The sequence below is a fragment of the Argopecten irradians genome, chromosome 4, assembly GCF_041381155.1.
Source record: "Argopecten irradians isolate NY chromosome 4, Ai_NY, whole genome shotgun sequence".
Lineage (NCBI taxonomy): Eukaryota > Metazoa > Mollusca > Bivalvia > Pectinida > Pectinidae > Argopecten > Argopecten irradians.
In genome coordinates, this window is record NC_091137.1 from 23,086,483 (window position 1) to 23,109,434 (window position 22,952).

A 22,952-nucleotide genomic window follows, 5' to 3' on the forward strand; every position below is an offset into this window, starting at 1 on the left:
TATGGAATAAATCACTAATCAGATCATAACGCTAACGCCATTGAAATTTTAACACTTTGTTGTTCCCATTTGGAAACAGTGACAATTAAAACACTCAGACATTGTTATAAAAAGGTAATTTACATCATAAAGTTTACACGAATAATTACACTGATGGAGGTATGTCAAGGCGATAACGATATTCGAATATCATTTAAATACCTTACAGATATTGGCAAACGATTTAAAATAACGCCAAAAATAGAACAGTTTCTCGGAACAGCCCTTTTCTGATAACGATTACGGTGGTAAAACCTTACATTCAGGCAACAATATTTTATTAATGATTTGGTAGTAGTGCCATAAACCAGGTTAGGAATATTCGAGGATTTCAGCATGTTACAAAGACGCTTTGTATGTTTTGCTTATTGTATTACCTAACGAAACAGTAGAAGATATACAAGATGGCATGTGAAGAGGTAACGATTTTTTTTGTATTTTGCTGTATAAAAAATATTAACATAAAATCATACGATATTAAAAAAAGAGTTGAGTATATCTAATATCTTTTTTATGAAGTGATTTTATTCAAGCGTATGTTAATAATTGAAATGGAGACTCTATTCATTTATGTGTTATGAAAATGAGAATTAACATTTCTAGAAACTACTTCTTGATAAAAGCCTTTTGCGACAGACAACACAAGGCATCTCAATGATCGTGAAATTTAATACTGTAGGGGATCTAAACCGGCGAAACTGTATTTAAATTTTGGTATATTCATTTTGAAATGAAGGTTCCTGACATGAATTCGTCTATCAAAACCTTTTCGCAGAGAAAAAGAAGACAACCTTTGTTTTTTCATGATCCAGAGTTGTTGAAGCTTTTCCCTCTAAAACCTGTACAATAGACACACAATCCTGCGGTGAAATTATTTCTTTTCGCAAATGAGCTGAAAGAGAAAACACACTTTATTGTGAACATGAAGTTAATTTATCTTCCCACACTATACAATGAAGTAAAATTATGCTTCAATCCGGAGAGTAAAAGTGTAGAAAAAGACCAGAAAATGGCATAACGACTATGAAATCAATAGTTTCTACCATAATGGGTTTCAGAAAAATCACAAATAAATTATACATAATATTTCAGCACATGAAGTTTTCATACAGTTTCAGGACCCGGGGGTACAAACCAACAACTAAGGATAATATGACATTTGGGATGATACAAGACGATACATAGACAATAAACCCTCATGTTAATGGTTGGTACGTTAATGTTTTTCCAAACCGGGAATTTCGTACACATTAAACATATCAATTGTTGATAATGGTATTTACCTTCAATTCATAACAATAAGCAGACAAAGCAGGTCGCATGAATAGCGATTGAGTTTCTTTTAGTGTCTGAATGAATGTCCAGAACACAAGATAAAACAAAGCAAAATGAGTACGTGAAATAAATGGTGGGTTATATCGTAGCGTGTCTAGACGCACATTACAATCCATATACCGTATTTTACGCTTATGCTAATATTTCTTTTATCTTACCAGGTTAGGTAAAGCTAGAATGTACAAGTATATCTATTATTGATTATTAATTATCAAATTATTGATACCTCTAGGTTCATTGTTGAGACAAGTAAAACAATAGTAAAGTAACGTACAAAGAACTAAATAAACTAGTTGGCAGCAAAGATTATAATCCCGCCGACAAAATCGACACCGATATTCATTTTTGTCTGCCCACGTGAACGGTGCGTGTATGGATCTATTGACGGTACAATTGAATAAACGGGTATGCAAGTAGCAATTTGTTAGGTATGCACTGTGTGCTTCTTGACTTCCTGGTTTAGTCTGTACTGTGTAAATAAATCATCCGCTGGGGAAAACTCTAATTTATCAGAGAATGGCACCCGTACTTATGCATTATACTGACAATATGTGCATGCATGCAACCTTGTTTATCAAGACATATCGAGATAAAGTCATAAACTTTACCTCAATATAAAACACTTTAGAATGCATCGATTGACTTACGCATAAAATATTACTATACTTGTGTGAAGTGACCAGATAATTTGTTCCCATGCAGGGCGAAAAAACTAATAGGATTATTTAAACATTTTTGACAATACATTACATAATTCAAACAATGATCACATTTATATAATTAAAATGAACACTTTTTGTCTTATCACGTTGAAAATGAATCCGGAATGAACTTTTCACATCTAAATCGCACGACCAATATCATGGTATATTTTATGTTAATGGTAATATGTGGAAATTTGTATTTTTATTATACTCGGTTAGGTAGTGTTGTAGTTATAATATAAACATCTTGAGATGGTGTTCATATGTAAGTAAACAATCGTCCCTGTCATTGTATGATTAGTAAAACACACATGTATGTGTGACACATACGTGCACACATAAAGCAATGCATGTAATAAAAGGAATTTAAATCTAGTTAAGTGTTGTAACAGATAGGTAAAATATAGTAAGGCTAATATGGAGTCATACCATGCATATGTACATGTTGTCTGATCATCTATATGTCTTACTTACAACTTTTATAATTCTTCATTTTTCTTAAAGCTAAAAACCTAATACTTATCTTCATAAACTAGTATATTCTAGTGGAAAAACACATTATTTTCATACCATAGAGGATTGTTTGTCAATGATATGCAGTCCTTGAAATCTTTTAAGCATAGTAAGAAACAAAGTTAAGACATAATACGTTACAGAGCGTTTTTAAACAAAAGTATATAAAGTATACTGCAGCACACAATGTAGAGGGTGTTTAAGACTACTAGAATGGACAAAGAGTAAATGGAACAGCAAATCGTCTCCAAATTTTATAATAGGACTTATGTTCATCTTCATAAGGCTTCCAACATATAAATGGATTTTCATATTCAGTTACAATTAAAATCGGAAACGCATGTAGATAGAAAGGGAAGTTATGTCATTTTCATATATTATTATCGGCCATGAGTAAATATTTACAAAATTTAATTATTAAATGTATTCCAGGGAATAAATTTCATCTTGCAAAATTGAGATTTTTTCGCAAATGAATAATATTCATAACATGTACGCTGAGTTACATTTCAAACTTGTCTATTCATATGAAGTTAATTTCATATTCCAGTAAGTGATACTTGATAGTTTATGGACACTTTTATCACATGAATGAAAAACTATAAAAAAAAGTAAATCAATGTCATCAAATATGTTATAAACCTTGATATTCTTTACAGCGGTATGGGAGCGTGTCTAGTGGGTATGACACATGTTCAGACGAAAGCCTACCAACAAACAAAGTCAGGTACTGTACACATGAAACTTAAATAAACATATTTAAACGGTATTATTATTGTAGCACTTGTCATACTATAACCGCAACGAATAATAAGGAAAAATATACTTTAATATACTTTAATACTTTATTTTTACACCAGAAATAATTAATATACTGATTTATTTATGATATAATGAAGTTCAATGGTTAACTTTGAGTGCGCTGTTTGTGTTTGTTTTATTAGGGATGTGCACTTCTTAGAAGACTAATAACATCTTACATGGGTCTGTCAAGTGGACAGGGATATTTCAACCCGAGTGAAATATTAATTTCAGCTGGTCAACCCTCTCTGCAAGCCTCAGGTTATCAGCCAAAATCTTTCCAATAAAAATAATAAAGTGTTCAATGTACCATTAAATGTAAAAATAATGTAACAAAAATGTATAATTTCACGCATTAATTCGTATTATTTTGATTACCATGAACCTAGTAAAGATTTACATTAACACTTTGTTTGATATAGCTAAAATGCTGGCGCAGTGATGATTTAAATAAAAACAATTTAAGCAAAAAATGGGATAATTTAAACTTTGGCTCTCTCAAAGCGAAAATAGACATATTTTCAAAATGTCTACCAAATAGTTCATTTATTAAAGTAAATTTTATTTGTAAACTTCTTTGATCTATGTCGAAACGAGACTTCAATGGGACAGAAACCTCAGAGGTGTGGATCCTTAACGCAATTGATCCTTTCGGCCCAATTACTAAAGGTCCATGAAATTAATTGTACTTCACAATATTGTTTTGAATGCTGTTATTTTGCAATGATTGTTCTCATTATGTATTTTAAACATCGTTCTTGTTATTATTATGACCATATATCTTACGTATTGTGAGTGTAGATATGAGCTATGACACATTAATAGACATTAAAACGTTATTGTTGTTGTTGTGCTGTAACTTATATCTTAGTATCTCAATATAAAGTCTTATCACCACTTGTAGATATGTTATTAAAGCTATATTGGTAGCTGAGTGACAAATTCTTGATTTTCACATCTTTGTCACATAGAGTTAACATGTCATTGTAATTATCTTCAGACTTTTATGACTATAGGATAATGTTGATCCTGATATTTGGCCATTTTACCAGTCATTGTTTGTCTCTGATCCATTTAATACGTCCCGCACTGTACCGTTGCTTGGATACAAGTAGAAAAAGTTCTTGTTTTTAAGGCGGCATATTTCCCTACCTTAGTTACACATAATACCGCAATGACACCTGTCGGGACCTTCAGTGTTCGATGTATAGATTAAGTTCTCGTTTGGGTTAAATGATTTATTGGTGTCGTGAAAGAAATGGCTATATGTTTCAATCTTACCTGTCCAATGGTGTCGCTGACTTTGCTTTTTGAGATAAGATCTATAAAAAGGGGAAAAAAAAGCTCACATGTTTACAACTAGGAGTGGGTGGTATACAACTTAAGTAAACATATACTGTAACATACCTTAAACAGACATGGACATGTATGAAAATTGCACTACCTTACATAACGAACAAATGTTTAGACAATATAAATGGTGTTAATAGTAAGAATGAAATATTTGGTATACGATTAGAAGTACCGACATATTACCACCAGCCCTCCAACTCTTGGTAGATTTCGAATCCAATTTTGGGAGCTACCAGTTACCTATGATCAGTGTTTTTTCTTCGGGTACTCCGGTTTTCTTTCAACATAGGAATCACGCACACCCTTGAATTACTCTAATTGTTGACTTATCAAGCCAAGTCAAACCAAGTACTTGTTACACTATTAAGAAAATCGTGCAAGATTTAATACCCTTTTTATATAATGCCTTTGAACAACCTATTTTCAGATACTGGGATACGTTTGAGATGGATGGCCCAGCAGATATACGGAGAGGAATTAGGAATTATATAATGGTAATCCGTGTCCTGAAAGGAGTGGCATTCGTGACGTTGTCTTTGTCTCTATTACTATGTACTGTGTGCCAGAGGTTGACATTGTTATCCCTAATTCCTCACGGTAATGTAAGTCATATTATAAATCTTTTCACATGACAATTTATCCTTTGTAATAGCTTGGTAAAGCTTTAAGCCATAATGTTGACAATGCAATACAATTACAGTGTTAACTTTGTTCAATTGAAGATTTTTGTTAAAAATATTTGTATTTGTCTTTTTTTACCATGGATGAAACTTCGCAGTCTTCTTCCATAAAATCCATCCAATTAGCATTCAATTTATATTTAACATGTATTACCCTAATTGCATGTGTTTACTATCATTGAATTCGAAATTGAAAATATTTTTTTCAAGAACCTTGGATGCCAAACCCCTGAAGAACTTGATGCTACTGAGCGACTCAGACAAAGATTGGTACTGTGGATTGGGGTATGTTTTCCATATCTGTTCATATTTCTCACCGGACTCTGGAGATCTCTATTTGGGAAGACGGAGAGGCCTTCGGCACTTATCATCTTAAAGGTATAACAAAATTATTTTAATCTGAATTTTTGATATCTGTTAAATTGATTTAACGTGTTGCGTTATTACATAACATGTCCAAGGGTTGTGTTCTAGTTCTTTTACTGAATAATACGGATCAGTTATTTGATGTACAAGACTTACTATCTTAATGGTACAAGCATTACTACGTTAAATCTAAATCTATTTTTGTTATTGCATAGGTGTTGTCACATTATGTGAGAACGTGTGTTAAATGAAGATAACAAAGCGCAGTTGTCAACAAAATGTACTTCATGGCTATATACCTTGTGACAATGATATGATTACTGAGACATATTCTTATTGAAAGTCTCAACATCGTTTTGTGTCGTCTATTGTCTAATAAAGTTATTTCTAGAACTTCATGGCTTTATGACTATTATACGCATTTGCAGGTATTTTATTAATACTTAAATATAACAATGATGTAAAAGATGATTGAACTATATAGAATATTAGAAAATAAAACTTGTAATACTAATTGATGCTGAAACTTCCAATTCAAATGTATGCAGTAGATCCAACGCTGTGCCTTTTATTTCATAGAATGCTTTAGCCGATTTGATATTCCGTCTTTGCTTATTACAAAGTAGATTCTCCTGCAGATAGGTATAAATTGTGACGTCAGTCTTTTGCAAGCGATATTCACGTCGTTTTCTCTATAAGAATGCCGTTACGCTCGAAAACACATGATGTCACAATCAACACTTACCCGCAATGGCAGATAACTCTGTAATGTGCAAATGCAGAATAGCAGTTTCTATGACATGCATCGTTTATAGGTGTTGCTGTTAGAATCCATACCGACCGCCGGGATAGGGTTCCTGGTCTACCATTACTTACCACACTTTGACAATGTCACAGGAACAGCCATGATGAACGCCTGTGGTCTTCTGCCCGGTCTACGTAATGTTGTGTCATGGCTTAAATTTAGAAATACTGAAGCAGAAAAAGTAAAATTAAAAGGATGGGGATTAATGAGTCTTGACGTGGTAGCAGTGATCATTCAGTTTGGTTTGATACCGTACATCATACTTACGGACGTTTATCGAGATGATGTCTTGTCAGAAACCATTGGTATAGTGATATGTTTATTTGCCTGTTCTTTTTTGTGTTGGGAAAACTTTTTCGAAGATTGTGAATTTCTGAAGCAGCGGGTAAAAATCACCGACAAACAGCGACCAATTCTTATGATCATAGTATCATTTATGAAAATAGGGGTTGTATTCGTTATAGGTGTTATTGAAACATCTAAAGAGATTGATACTTATTTCAATATGCTTCCAATCGCATTTAGAAATACATGGCCCAAATGGATATTCGATACAAACCTACTTGTATTCATTCTCTCATCATTCATAGGATACCATGTTGCTTATACAGCATGCAAATTAAACATGCAAAAGTTTTCGTTTTCTTTACCATTATTATTAACCACCCCCATTACGTTTCTTGTCATCTATCTCAATTCCGAAAACCTCCTTCCAATAGTTCAACTGAATAGTCTTAAAACCAAATGTGATTTTCCAACGGACTGGCAAACCTGCATAGCATATGTTTTTGTTCCATCCCTCTATTGGATCGGCAGGCATATATGGACTCCACAGCAGGAAAGAATGGCCAAGATTGATTCGTAAGTGTGGGGTATGCTTTAGAATAAATACTCAATCTTATATCATACCGTGACATTACCCAAATACCCAATAATAAAATAACATTGCAAAGATATGGTTATACGCGCGGAAATTAATTTTAATGAATGATTTATGGCGAGATTGTGAAAAAACCCAACAATAATCATCATTGTAAAAAAACGTGGTGTAATCTATATGATTTAAATATTCATAAATGGCCATACCCCTTCCTGTTGTTCAATAAAACAACACACTTGTTTAAATCAATCATTTAGTTAATTTAAACATCTCTGAAGATGATCATGTAAAATGAGATTTTTATTGGTATAAATGAAATGTTTTCTAAGTATATAATCTTATATTATCTATAACAGTAACATCTGCCGATACATAACAATTTCTAAACATCTAATGATAAATAAATAAAGATACAATAAATATATACATAGTATGAGGAATATATTACTGAGGTAACGATAGTACATTTTGATTTATTTTAATAGCTTGTTTGTTGCTCCAAAATATTGCGGAGTTCTGTTCGAGCAGCACCTTGTTCTAAATCGACGACGCCAAGATCACAAGGTCAACAAAAACACTGAAAGGTAAACGACGTAAATCAAGAGATAGTTTTCCGATATCTTATCTTATCATGTGATTGGCGTTCTATTGTATACGTACTTACAAGTTTTATCCAGCATACAATGTGAACCGCCAATGAACGCAAAGTTTAACTGTATCAACAGCAGATTTATTTGAATACATTTCCATCTGTTTGTCTGTTTTCCTTTATACTTTGTAAGTAATACTTATGTTGAATTTGGCACCACGCGTGTTTTCAGTCTTAAAGATACCAACATTGATATGGTATGTTAACGGGTGACCCAAAAGAGGAAGTAAAAATATTGTATTTCATGTTTTGTGAATGGAATACTGCAATCCATTATAAAAAAGTTTAAAACGCTGGCAAGGGACATACCAACACGTGCCACTGACATGACACTCTATCTATATACATGTTATTTAAAAACACAAATACAATGTTTATACAAGCCCAACTATGATTCTCAAGTGTATTGATAATCTTAACAGACACAGTGATCGATTTTTATACTCAAATTTGACTGAAGTTATGTTTGTGTTGCAATTAATCTTAACATGAAATTTACCTGAAATGAAACAAATTCGATATATCGAATGACAATAAAATGTTATCGTCTTCTGTTGTGTTTGTGTATAATCCCTATTCTGTTGTAGCTAAACAACCCCGGAGGATATATTTCTGATAAACGCCTATTCAGATATATCGATTATATTGCTTTGAGTTGATTTGGCTGTTTATGTTTATATATAATTCATAACAAAGAGTTAAGGTAGAGTTGATGGCATGATCCTTGATCCTCATTTGCTTTTTTTATTTTAATATCTTTTTATTTGTAATATAAGATATCCATAAACAGTCAAACCTAACCTTAGCGACCACTTTGTATAGAGATCACCTGCTTACTCAGACCAATTTATATAACGACCACCTGCTAACTAAGAGCACTTTCGCAAGGGTGGATTTCAAAACAATATGATCTGTGTATAACAAACACTTGATTTCTTTAAATACCACGTTCTAGTGGTCCGTTGGTTGTGTTTTGTTGACGTAATTTTAATAAGTATAATGCAATGGTAAATATATAAATTGATTGCTATTAGGTTAAATAATTAAGGATTAACTATAATCACAAAAAAACTTTGAAGTGTTATATCTCCATAGCATAAAATGTATATTCAAATTAATCCTTATAGTTCAAAATACTACAGATAATATCTTCAAAATTGAATTATATACCTCTAGCGTAGTTTACTTTGCATTGGCTGTTATATTATGGATATGTAGTGAGGATGACATAATAGATAGAACGATTTGAAATGAAGTCAAACCTTTAACATCAATTTTGTTTTGACTAACCAGAGATCAGTTGATAAATATTCATCAACCTAAGGAAGCTTATGACATGCACAAATCTAACATATAGTGTTCCTTAGGAAACCCTCACATACGTTAAGGAAAGTTTATTTCCTTACTTCTGAAAGGCTTTCCTTCGCTTGGAGGATATTATGTTAATTAATGTTATATAGTTATAGGGATAAGAAACATTAATAAAGCTGGAAATTGTTATGAAAAACGTAACTATTATGGTTTTAAGGGATAAAGAAAAGGATGTTGAAAAGTCTGAAGAAACCCAGAGTGAAATATCTTCAAACAAGAACCAAACTCCACCCGTTATCTACGCATGCGCAACACTATGGCACGAGACCTCAACGGAAATGACTCAATTGATGAAATCGCTTTTCCAGTAAATATTTTCATTGAATCAAACTTCAAATGACAATTTTTGTACTTTTCAAAACTTTAAGTGTTTTGAAGCTGAATACGTGAATCATTTTATCATCGTTAGACATGTACATCTCAAATATTACGAAAATATCTATCTAAACAAGTTATTTTAATTTGGATTACTGGATACACATTGTAGTTGGAGTTGGTGATTCGCGATAGTAAACATCGTGAAGATTTGTTGTGTTTTGTTTTCTATTCTAACACCAGATTTTTCCGTCATAGTCACTAACGTTGTGGGTTACAGTGGAGTAGAGTATTTGTTTTTAACACTTATACAAAATTAATGTAATATAAACACTTCACTTATATATTGTTGATTTTAATATTGTTTGTAATTCTATGTTAAGCATGGACATGGATTTTTCGATACGCAAAGCTGCAGCTTCGACCAAGGCACCAACTACAGAAACCTATGAATTCGAAAGTAAGTCAAAAAAAAAAAAAAAAAAAAAAAAAAAACGCCAATCGACATGTTAATATCTATATTATCTGCTCTCAATTGAAAATCATTTTTGTTGGGATTTGCATTTTTATTGAATAAGTAACCATTTGAAAGTTTTCATTTCATGCTCCAGGTCACATATTATTCGATGATGCCTTCGAATACGACAAAGAAGAAAGGAGGGTGCCCAATAAGTTTGTGAAACAGTTTGTGGAACTGTTGCCTGATGCTGCAAGGTATTATGATGATATAATCACTTCAGTATAAACAGTCGTACCTCTCCCTATTGTATCGAATACCATACTGTTATGATACTGTTAAAATATATAGTAAGTTATTGTTAACAAAGTAATTATAAGCAGCTCTTTTAAGAAAAACAATTAACACAGAGGGTTTAAACATCTATTATCCATCTTTTACGAATTGTTTTATATATCGGTCGACAAACAATGTATCGCGATTCAGTGTCAAATGCACTTTGTTTGGAAATGAAACAAATTACTCAATCTTCATTAATACGTTGGATAATTAATGTTGTGTGGATATGAAACTGCTTTATGAAAGGATTAATAAATCCGAATTTTACCAATATCAATGTTGCAAAATTATTCAGTGATATATGTATGAGACCACAATGATATTTTTGGAAAAATATAAGGGCCCCTGCCCAACTGTTTTGGTTTATCGTGGGTGTTCCCTTTCAATTAAAACTCCTCACAGGTATCCATTATGAAGAACAAACCCGTTTTAAGTTTGTTTTAACTATAACACATATGCTGGGCGTCTTGTATTATACACAGGCTTAGTAAACAGACGGTGTTCAGCATTGATGACATAAACCATATGCCCGGGTAACTAAAGGTCAATGATATCTACATGTGTATCTATCACGACCTTGCTAAAAGGCACTGTTGTATCATAGTATTGTCAGGAAGTGGAATAAAGCCCGAGCTAAAGGCAATCACTCAAATATCACAAGACAATACTATGAGGCTATAGTACCCTCTCAACCTGGATTATGCAACCTTACGTCTTGTAATTGTGACATCATATTCATATTAAATCTCCCGATATATTTCTTCATCAGGGGGTTACTTCCCCTTAGCATCATAAACCCTCCATTATATATGTGTGTAGTGTTTATATTACATGTATCAAGAGAGGGCTATATCCGATGTCCAATACCATTGATATACATATATATTTTTGTCAATAAAATATTTTTAAATTTTCGAACTGTATCTTTCGCCACTTCGATAGTTATGACATAGTAACCATCTGTGTAGCCAATCAGAAGATAGTATTCTGTAAATTTGATACTCACGAATCAAAAACATTACCGCCGTTTTGAGAATTACAATACTTACAATGCATAGGTTTTAATCTTACAAGTACTAATTAGAGTCGATCATGAAATTTGGCAGTACTACCAGAAATAAGTATATTTACATCTACAGTGTAGTAAATTGAGTACACATGGTCAGACCATTAAGCCAAATTATGGTCTACACATCTATACATAAATACGGCATAAATAAACATTTTGCAGAAATTCTGTTTTGGTTTATAAGGCATAATAAATGTTTGTCTGTCCATTTGAATGATTTTCACAGGTTTATTCATCAAAACAGATGATTTTTAATAGATTACTGAAGATAGAATAGCATATACAATATTTCGCCCAGTTATGGCACACATATTTGACAGATCACACGTCCACACGTTCAGTAAGGTAAAGATATTTCTTATCATACTCATGGCAGCCTGCACAAACCGAATAATTACATGACGTCACGACGACAACATATTGACAATACTGAAAAAGCGAAATTTAAAAAAAATAACGAACGAAAAAATCACTGAAATAGCATACGCCTCATAAATAGACTTTTTTCTAAAAAATTTTGGTACAAAATAAATAAAAAAGAAAAATAACTTTAGCATATGTGTGTTTAACAGTATCCCTACCATGACATGTAATGGTGAACATATCTTCTGATACCTTTTTGCGGTCCTAATATACCTGTATACGTAATAAACAACATCTATATAAAAATCTTATAATATATTTTGCATGGAAACTACCCTTGATCAATATATGCATTTTTCGTTTCCGCGTTTTTTCAATGGCAACAAAGAAAAGTTTCCTGAAATGAATCTGAACTGTTTCAATAACAGCCATGTCAACCCTTCAAGCCGGTTTGTTCTCCTGATTCAATACCTGTAAATAAAGAATTTAAATCACCAAATTCGACATAAACAAACTGGGTAAGATATGAAGACAACGCTTATCATGTTAACAGATAATATATATGTATATGTATTGCATTCAAATAATCTTTATGAGTATAAATGACACACATTCATGATTATTGATAAATATGAAACATTTTCCTTATATTTTTGTAATATCGCCCACAGTGCTGCACACGATACAAAGATAGAGATAGATGATCCGTTGAAGTTTGCTACCCCATACGGTGGCCAGTTGGTGTACGAACTTCCAGGTGGAAGTCTCCTCTACGTACATCTGAAAGATAAAAATGTAATCCGCCACCGAAAGCGATGGTCACAGGTTAGTATCATCGTAAAGAATGACGAAAGTATCCATGAAAAATAGTATTAAAACAAACATATAAGAAACGGTTTTTCATGCAGTGCAACTTGGACTATTTAATTGAAATTTCTTTTTTGTTACTTTGATTGATTTAAATAAAATCTAACGAAGATTGATTTTCTGTATTTCGTAATTTATTCCGGTAGGTGATGTACATGTATTACCTGCTTGGGTTTCGGATAGGACTGGATGCTGAGAAATCTGTCAAGGATGACAAAGATGGCAAAAAAATGCTCAAGTTTAAATTTGAAAAAGTAAATAATTCAATTATTGTTAAATAGATACGATTAGCATTTGTCAGTTACATTGCCTGTTAAATAAATGTATATTTGTTTTAAGGTCAATTTTAATATTGGTTAATGTCAATTATGTTTGCTGTTTAAATCAAGAGGAATGCAATACAGCCAGATAATCGAAATTGTTCATCAGAGAATTTAATCTTACTATATGGTATAAACACCACACAACTCATAATAAACTTGGAAAGCCAGCGTTTACTGATCTTTACAGTTTGTACGATGTTAACTATAATCAATCAATACCGGAAGAAAAAAAATACTCAAATAAAATTATAGGTTATTTTTATATGATTTTCATAACATTCAAGGCTCACAACACGTTTATTCTGGCTCTTGATGGTGATGTGGATTTCACTCCTGATGCAGTTCGAATGTTGGTAGACAAGATGAGGAAAAACCACAAAGTGGGGGCGTCCTGTGGCAGGATATATCCTATTGGCAATGGTAACATTCAATCATACATTTACATAATCTTTAGAGGGTTATGCTGAGAGGAATATAAAATGATTAAACAAATGGAATTTGATATAAAAGCGTATCAGATATTAAACTTCTCTGGATTCAGTAATGAATGCCGCTTATAGATAATCGTTTTTTGAGACACATATTACCTAATTATTGTTAAAGTTTTTGAGTACTATTTAATTTGGTAAAACTGATAATATGATTTAAAATTTACGCATCAGCAATGAAAACATGTGATTGCATATCCTGATATGTTCATGATGAGGATATCGGTATAATTTGTTATTGTGTCTTAGGTCCGATGGTGTGGTATCAGAAGTTTGAATATGCTGTAGCCCACTGGCTTCAGAAGTCTACGGAACACATCCTTGGATGCGTTCTATGTAGCCCGGGATGTTTCAGCTTGTTCAGAGGATCTGCACTAATGGACGACAATGTGATGCGGAAGTATGCAATCCTCCCAAGTGAGGCTGTGCATTACCTCATGTATGATATGGGTAGGTTTAGTTTTGATGGAGTTAAATCGAGTCGCAAAAGATATCAGCTAAACGTTAATACTATTTGCCAAAACTTACGTACTTAACAATTTTATGTTAAATATCATATGTGAGTTTTTATAATGCAGATCACACTGTTTACCGCCGTCGTCCTAGTGTAATTACCTCATTTTAAGTCACCAATATAAATGTTCTACCGAAAATACTTTTTTTTTTTTTTTTTAACTTTTAATTTTATTTTTATTTTGGAATGGTAGTGGCCCTTTAACAAATGGCATAAACATATACGCTATAATAAATCGTAGACGAATTGGATATCTTTACTACACCACAAACTATTGCTGATTTGTTGGTGACTCAGGCCACAAGAACATAAAAAACTAATTTTCTTATAGCATGACTCGCTCATGACAAATACATTGACAACATATAATTATCTACGTATTCTGAACGAAAGGTAAAATTCGAAGTCTCTGATAATTGGGTTTGACCTGTTTCTTGATTTTGTTATAACTATTTTTAATACTGCATGAATATTCATATCAAAAGGTGAAGACCGCTGGCTTTGTACTCTACTCCTTAAGCAAGGTTATCGTGTCGACTATGCCGCGGCGGCCGACGCTTACACGTTTGCTCCAGAAGGATTCGACGAATTCTTCAACCAGAGACGACGATGGATGCCCTCTACTATTGCTAATATCATGGATCTATTGCAGGACGCAGATGCGACTGTGAAGAAGAATGATAACATAAGCCGACTGTACATTATATACCAGGGTAGATCTACGATTTTATTATATATACCTTGTCTTTCGCTTAAAAGTATGAATTACATTGAACGGGTTTATGATCAATTGCAACATCGATATTCCATGGGTTACTATCACTGACGTGATATCCACGGCTTGGCTATTGTAAAACTGGAGGCAGTTCACGAGAATATCACAGGCCTGCAGAGACTTCCTTTGAAGATTACAGAGAGAGCGACGCCCAACTTCAAAGCATTAGTCAACCACAGTGTAACGTTATACAATGTCATTGATGTACCTCAAAGGATTTAATTACCTGTGGCTTCTGTTGCCCAAGTTTTACATTGAGATAGTCCAGGGGTGGTTATAACGTCAGTGATAGTAACCCATGCAGTATAGAGACTTTATCAGTTAAGAGGTTTTATCTTTATCATTTTTTCTTTAACAGGGACACTTATGCTGTCCACGATGATTGGACCTGCCACGGTGCTGATGATGATCGCTGGCGCTATACTGACGGTGTTTCAAGTTGGCCTTATGGAATCATATTACATAGCCTGTTTACCAGCAGCGGCATTTTTTCTACTTTGTTTCTGGGTTCCACAGAGTTTTCAATTATTCCTGGCAAAACTTCTAAGTGCGTTTTACATGTTGATTATGACTGTGGTCCTGGTTGGCTGTGTAGTGACTGCAGTGGAAGAAAACCCGTTTCATCCCAGCGTCATATTCCTTGCGGGTTTGGTGATTATATTCCTTTTCGCTGGTATTCTTCATCCGATGGATTTGGGCTGTTTATTATTTGGTGCTTTGTACTTTATTGGACTGCCCATGGGCTTCTTGCTTCTTGTTATGTACTCTCTGTGTAACCTACATGTAGTATCCTGGGGCACAAGAGAAGTCAGTACTGTTAACAAGACAAAAAAGGAGTTAGAGGAAGAAGCTGAACAGGCCAGACAGAAGGAGCTAGAAAAAAGTAAAGGATTCATATCTCGTTTTCTTCCTGGTGTTAATCTCGGAGAAATATTTGAAGAATGGCGTCAGAAAAAGAAAAAGGATGACGAAACTGCAAAGGTTGTCAGAGAACTAAGTGCAAAAGTTGACAGCTTGATAAATGTATGGCTAGCCAAAAATAATGTTGACCCGTCTGTTTTATCAACAAAGACAAACCAATCATCAGAGAAATGTAAGGAGAAAAGTACATCAGAGACATCAAACTCAGATAATGAAAATGAAAGACATCTCCCTCACAACAAGCCTACAGAAACAGTCCCGTATTGGACTGAACTTGATTGGTTAGGCAAAGACAAGAATTCTGACTTACAAACGGCTGAAAAAGAGTTCTGGAAGGAATTTATAGAAAAGTAAGAATACTATACACATATTTACTCTAGAAGAGCAACGTATGGCATTGTTCAAAATTTAGTTATGTATTGATAGCGGAATATTAGATTAGGAATCTAAAATGCAAAACACAGCAGAATCATTGAACATTTTAGAGACCCCAGGCGACATTGATGCTATGTACTCTCACATTGTTAGGTGTCCAGTGCCAACTGTCGACTACTCTTATTTGTTAACATAATATATACAAATGCTATGTTTGTTGATACAGGTACAATACTACTTGAGGAATTACCATGCATTGTTTTGATAAGGCGACAAAAATGATAACACCAGTGACTACTACTTGAGGAATTACCATGCATTGTTTTGATAAGGCGACAAAAATGATAACACCAGTGACTTCAAAACTCATTTTAAAAACCTTAACACTTGTAATCATATAAACCATATATATATTAGCTGCATTGATATCAATTCCTTGAATAAAAACCCATACATAGGGTAAATAAAAACCTACCATAAAAAACATCTCTACACTACATGGACCTGCTTAATAAAAACCACTTAACCTGTATATAATGACCATGTAGTTAACAATCAATATCTATTTGATATTTGGGTTGTCGTTTTACAAACATCAAGTATACCTTTACTTACCTGTGTTATATATGTATTGAATGATGAATGGTTTAGAACACGCATGGGATATGAATTATGGTTTCCGGAAAGACAGTTTTCGTTGAATGAAATTCGAAAGTGAACAGTTGTAATGTATACACAGTTTTTTGTACTCACAATTGGCCCGTCATCAATATAGCAGGATCAAGATCATCCCATGTACATTAAAATATTTTATCTTATGAAATAAAATTTTACTTTGTAATATTTTGTTTTTAAATTGGCTCAAAACTGACATGATATTGCATGCAGTGAAATTATAGCTTTTGTTATCTTGTGCTGTTGATATTTATACATTTTTTGACAATGGGTCTATTCTGTTGCTTGCCTTTTGGTATTGAGCCATTTTACCATCGTATATTTGTTCATTCTTGTTCTTTTCATACTCATTTTATTTGGTTCATTGGTAGAACTTTTATTTTCACTTCCTGTTTACAACGTGTTCTCGTATTGATTTGTGATTTCATCAAAAGATTAAATATCCATTTAGCTTATAAATAAATGTGATGGAAGGAAGAGTTATTAGTGTTTTCGCAAACCCGTCAAATCTTTCTATAAGCGGGTTGTCTAGTGTTATTTTGTAATTTGTTATTGTTTTGAAACTTAAAATATAAGGATAGCTCAGATATGTGGGTTTTTTTCTGTTAGTTAATATTTTATCGAAAAGATGACCGACATTCATGGTTTATTTTATAGTGTCGGTGGAGTAGGATCAAGTTCCAATGCACTGTGTACGACAGAAAAGTAAGATGTTGCTTTGTGCTTTCATCACATAAGGGTTGTAATGGCATGTAGTTCCATGTACATATACTGTAAAACACCTTCTTTTCGCTGTAATTTTATTTCGCGGTTTTTGACTTTCGACTATTGTCAGACGATTTAATGTCGCGATTTAGACTATTCATTTTGTTGTATTGTGTCTGTTTTTGAAATAATTTCGCGTCGATTGATTTTCGTGATTTCGTTTTATCGCGACATTTAAAGGTGTGCAAAATAGACTGGTTTACACTAACTCGATATCATCGTTTTGTATTTACAAAAACGTAAATATGTCAAGGACGATGATAGCATAAACCAATAAATGTACTGTATATTTAGTACGTAGTCAGATATTGGTAGTAAAAATATGCCTCTTGCTAGGAACAATTTGTTCCATAGTCATCCATGACTTAGGTAAATCATTTATCAGTTGGTGATATACCATGTAATTTATGCTATTCCCTCTCTGTGTTATGAATATTTTTTGTGTGTATTCCGTAGGTACCTTTCACCGTTAGATGCGAACGTCAAAGCACAGAAAGAAACTCAGGAAACGCTGATTGAGCTACGAAACGGAGTGTGTGGAGGCATAGCAGTCATCAATGTTATCTGGATTGCCGTTAACTTTATGTTCCAGCTCCGGGGCCCTGGACTAGTCACAATACCTATTCCGTCCGTATGTATATACTGTACATGTTTGCATTTTCGTGATAACCATATTTCACCCATTATTTGCCTGAATTTGAAGTTAAATTTTCAGTTATTTTTTAAAGCCTCATATCGTTAATATATTTGTCATTCGGAATAAGCTCATGTCATAGTCACATTTGGTTTGCACAAACTATTTTATTTTGCTTAATAAGTGCAAAATATAAGTGGTTACATTAACTGTCATTATGACAAAATCAAAAGCAGAACTCTGATTCAAATGATATTACAGTGACATGATCTATCTTCGAGAGTAGATACAATTAACGTTTAAATAGTAAAAGATAATATTTCATCGGCGACTCATGTCATACACATTCTTATCATATCCGGATAAGTAAAAAGCTCAGATGCCTTATGATACTTAACAGAAAGTTTATTACTGAGCTTCAATACCTTGCTACAATGAGTATAGAAGCAAAGAGAATATGACAAATCCCACACAGTCACATTCAATTTCACTATTATTAGCACTTTTTTCATTAGGCAAAGATCACAAATATCCATATGTTATTTTCCCTTTAGCTTGATATTCTTTTATTTAGGTATGGGGAGACGACGGCGGTGGCCCAGATTATCTCCAGGTTGACATTCTAGGACTTTCCTTTGTCATATTCTTCATGGTGCTCCTGCTTATACAGTTCTGTGGAATGGTGATGCATCGCTGGGGGACCCTACTTCATTTATTAGCATTCACAGAACTGACGCTACCGTGGTCCAAGACAACGTTGGAAGAAAAGAGGGAGCAGTTTCTGTCCGAATTAAAGAAGAATTACACTGCGAAAATAATTTACCAAAATGATAGCTCAACAGATAATAAAAAAGATAAATCAGAAAAACGCAGAAAATTAAAAGAGAGAGTACAGGGTATCCAGATTAGTGGTAGAACAGGGGGACATGGGGTAGAGCCTGATGAAAGAAGTCGGGAATGGGCGGAAAATATCTACAGGAGGGAAAGAACTAAGGATCGTTCATTGAATTACGAGGTTGGAACGTTTAGTCACTACTTATCACAAAGGGTTCGGAAAAGGCATCGAGGGATAGTTAATGTTGATGACTACATCCCGGAAGCTGACTATTAATCGTAAAAAAGTGAAAAATATAAATCAAAAGCAATAATATAATTTTGAGTTATTTCCCTTCTTATCACTGCATTACACATTGGTTCCTTATTTATATAAAGAAATCATATCCCTAAAAGTTATTTAATTTGTAATAATTAAATATATCATTTACCTATCGGGTGAACATATGCCGATGGTTTTGATACTAATTTTGTATCAAAACTGTATTTCGTCTCCATCTCGTCAAGAGCAAATGAAGTATAGAATATGTTCAACAACATATGTGCATACAAGACCGGCTTTTCATATTATGCATACAACTCTGCGTCATAGAAGTGAAAGAAGTTACAATGTAGATATCAAACTTTTGATGTTTTCTGTTACTAATATATCCTATATATCCCTGACAAGAGCACACACTTTGTTGAAGTAAACTTTAATTAAAGACTCAAGAATCATTATTCAAAATCACTTTTTCAAACAAAATGCATTACGCTTTTCTGAGAAAAATTTGTTTGTTTTGGCCTTCCTGATTAAAATCTGAAACAACTTGTGCACGCTTTATGTGTATATTACAAACGAATTTGTTTTCCAAATTTCCACCATTATGATAGACAAATACGTGGGTTTTGAGATCCCAAAACGACGTGGGTAAAGTACCGATTAGTCCCACCTTCCGGTAATTATGACGACACAAATATCACGTCAAATGACGACGTCATAATCACCGGAAGGTGGGACTAATCGATGGTAAATAGTACTTTACCCACGTCGTTTCGGGATCTCGAAACCCCCGTATTGCAAGCACCACTGCATGCTTTATATAGAGTAAATGCAATGATTACAGATTTTACTAAAGATCTACCTAAATCTTAGATTTTAGTGCAAGATTTCCATTTTCTAACAAATGCTATATGAAAACATTTAAAGAATTAGTCTGTGTTTATATACTTGTATACAATCAATATTTATCTGTGTTTGCTGATTTATTTATAATTAATAGTAATGACATAGCATCATGACAATTATGAATTAGTCTTGTCTTTATATGTTGCCCTCGTTAATAAAGATTTATATCATAACAACTGATTAACTAATCTATTAAAGATGAATCGACCGATTATACATAAATGTAAATAGTATCCTTCAATAAAAACTTCCTACCTTATCAAAGATATGTAAATAAAGTTTTTGGTATTTCTTATACATTTATAACAAAAATTAAAAAAAATCAACGATAAACTATATTTTTACAATTAGCACATACTGTTACTAATTCCATTATTAATAAGATGAATATCAAATAAATATTAATTAAACTTGAGCGCCTGATATATGTGTAAATGACGGAAATTTTATAATAACATCCGAAGTGCATTATTTTATTTTTATGAAATTGTATACATGTATATATTATCAATCCCCTTGAAATGAAATGGTTACAAATCAGTTGTATAAAAACATAAGAGGCCAAATGACGTTTCGGAGGGTAGCCACGTACACCTTTATTGTAAACACATGACGACGGTGTAAGGGTAATCTAGAATAAAGTATTTCGTCCTTTCAAGTAGATGGTAATCTGTGTGTTTACTGTTTTACATGTGTAACATGGTCAATAAAATTAATTTATCACAATTAAATCAACAAGTGACATAACGATGAGTGCAACACCACTACAGAAGATGATGGAAAATTCAATGAAATCTGAAATTCAACTCTCACGAACATATGGTTGATATAGGATTATACATGAATAGATTGATTAGTGTTCATAAATCTTGATCTTACAATGTGGATTGTACTCAGTAATTCATGATCATGATCACTTGCCATGGATATATCCAATATGCCGATATCCTCGTTGACACTGTTGTCTCAAACACTGGTGTAAGTTTATGTTCGGTCTTTGATGGAGTAGAACATGTAGGCTTACCAGGCTTCGTATATATGTATACATCGCTGTATTATTTTAAAAAGAAACAAGGTTTAATATCTATATAGCAGGTAACGACATGGCGTATTTGTGTTTATATTCATTTGTTTACTAGTTTTGTCGAGCCACCCCATGGGAGGCCTCATCAGGTAACACAAACGTGTATTCGGTTTCGATGTACATTTCAATAAAGCTAGATTTAGGCCCCCTATGCATCTATATATCTTACAAAATTCATAAGATCAGCAAATACCATTGTAATTGTAATTTTGTTAATTGCTTGCTTTCTGTTCAAGAACAAAAACTTTTTGAATAGTTTTAGTCTAGTTTTATACAGAAACTACATGTAAATATATATGTACTTTTTGTAAGTCCACGCGTGGAATGCGTGGGTTCGTAACGTGCAGTCGATCACGATCGAGCAACTTGACCGCTAAATAAATTATCGTTGTTTGAAGAATTGGTCTCGCTCTTCACCACGTTCCAACGGACCCATATGTGTGTTCACTGACACGTATTTGGCGAGTTGCGTTCGCCATGCATGATGTTGATGTTTGTTAGGGAAATTCCAATTTTATGTGCCTACGCATGCGTACTAGATTGTTTTGGCTGTGGGGCGGAACTACGGATTTTCCCCTCTCCGAAGAGGGGTTTTCTATTGTTTTGAAAAAATATGGAAATGTTGGGCATTTTTTATTAGCGGATATTTTCATAAGGATATATGCTCTACTATACAGCAAAGTTTGGTACTTTATGGCGATATTTTTTCACCCCAAAACATAATGGGGCTTTAAATTATAAATCATATTCCGTTACAAAATAGAGCAACAGTCTATAAAGATAATGTCTATCTTTGTCAGCCTTAGACTACATTAAAACTAGTTTTACATATATAGCTTCTTTATTAGAACATTCTGTTTCAAATTATGTTGCTTTGTCAACAAATAAATGTTTTAAGCTTATTCTGAAAATAAATGTTATCATACTATATTAAAGGGACAATTCAGTCTAAGAGAATATTATAATTGGTATATATATAGGAAAAAAACCAAGTTCTCCCACTTATGGAAATTAGATCAGTCGGTTTTACTGTGATATGCCAGAAAAGCCCATGGTGGTGAAATGCGTTTGAAATATTCAAACTCACTCGCTGTCCACCATTACACATTGTGGTTGAACATCTTGTATGTCCCTTGCTCGCAGAGTAATGCTACTTTTGCCTAGAACTGCTCAAATCGCTCTGACAGTAGTGTGTTTACCTTATTAGGTTAATTGTCTTGCCTAAAAATCATTTTATCACCTCCTCAGTGATTATGTAGTTCATTTGTTTAACGTGCGTGACTTTTGCTCGGGTTTGGGTACAGCGTCCATATTGTCCATATCAGTATTTCCTGATCATGACTCGTGTAATACTATAAGACTCTTTCATATGTGGATATGAAGGATAGGGATATTCTACCCGAGGGTCACAAAATGTAGTAAAACCCGAGGCTTGCCGAGGGTTTTGCAACATTTTGTGATCCCGAGGGTAGAATATCCCTATCCTTCAT

General features: G+C 33.3%; 1 protein-coding gene across 5 annotated transcripts; it reads left to right on the forward strand.

The window, feature by feature from the left end:
• The first annotated feature begins 253 nt into the window (after nt 1-253).
• LOC138321013 (chitin synthase chs-2-like) lies at nt 254-21,862 on the forward strand. 5 transcript variants are annotated; one of them, XM_069264386.1, is made up of 18 exons: nt 255-458; nt 3,251-3,318; nt 5,173-5,347; nt 5,636-5,803; nt 6,607-7,457; nt 7,962-8,060; nt 9,654-9,803; nt 10,195-10,271; nt 10,423-10,525; nt 12,711-12,864; nt 13,053-13,160; nt 13,514-13,649; nt 13,967-14,167; nt 14,717-14,944; nt 15,365-16,277; nt 17,635-17,682; nt 18,199-18,373; nt 18,951-21,862. In XM_069264386.1, exons 1-18 carry the CDS (start codon nt 444-446, stop codon nt 19,485-19,487), a joined length of 4,206 nt encoding a protein of 1,401 aa, XP_069120487.1. In that variant the 5' UTR covers nt 255-443; the 3' UTR covers nt 19,488-21,862. The 5 variants fall into 5 exon arrangements, with proteins under 5 accessions (XP_069120491.1, XP_069120490.1, XP_069120489.1 ...); XM_069264390.1 differs by lacking the exon at nt 14,717-14,944 and having other exon boundaries at nt 254-458; XM_069264389.1 differs by lacking the exon at nt 13,967-14,167 and having other exon boundaries at nt 254-458.
• The last annotated feature ends 1,090 nt before the right edge of the window (nt 21,863-22,952 follow it).

What these genes read in the sequence shown, in the direction of transcription:
- LOC138321013 (XM_069264386.1), top strand. An exon ending in GTCAACAAAAACACTGAAAG is followed by an intron (nt 8,061 to 9,653) that starts GTAAACGACGTA and finishes TATGGTTTTAAG; the next exon opens with GGATAAAGAAAAGGATGTTG. An exon ending in TGGAAGGAATTTATAGAAAA is followed by an intron (nt 16,278 to 17,634) that starts GTAAGAATACTA and finishes TTTATTTTATAG; the next exon opens with TGTCGGTGGAGTAGGATCAA.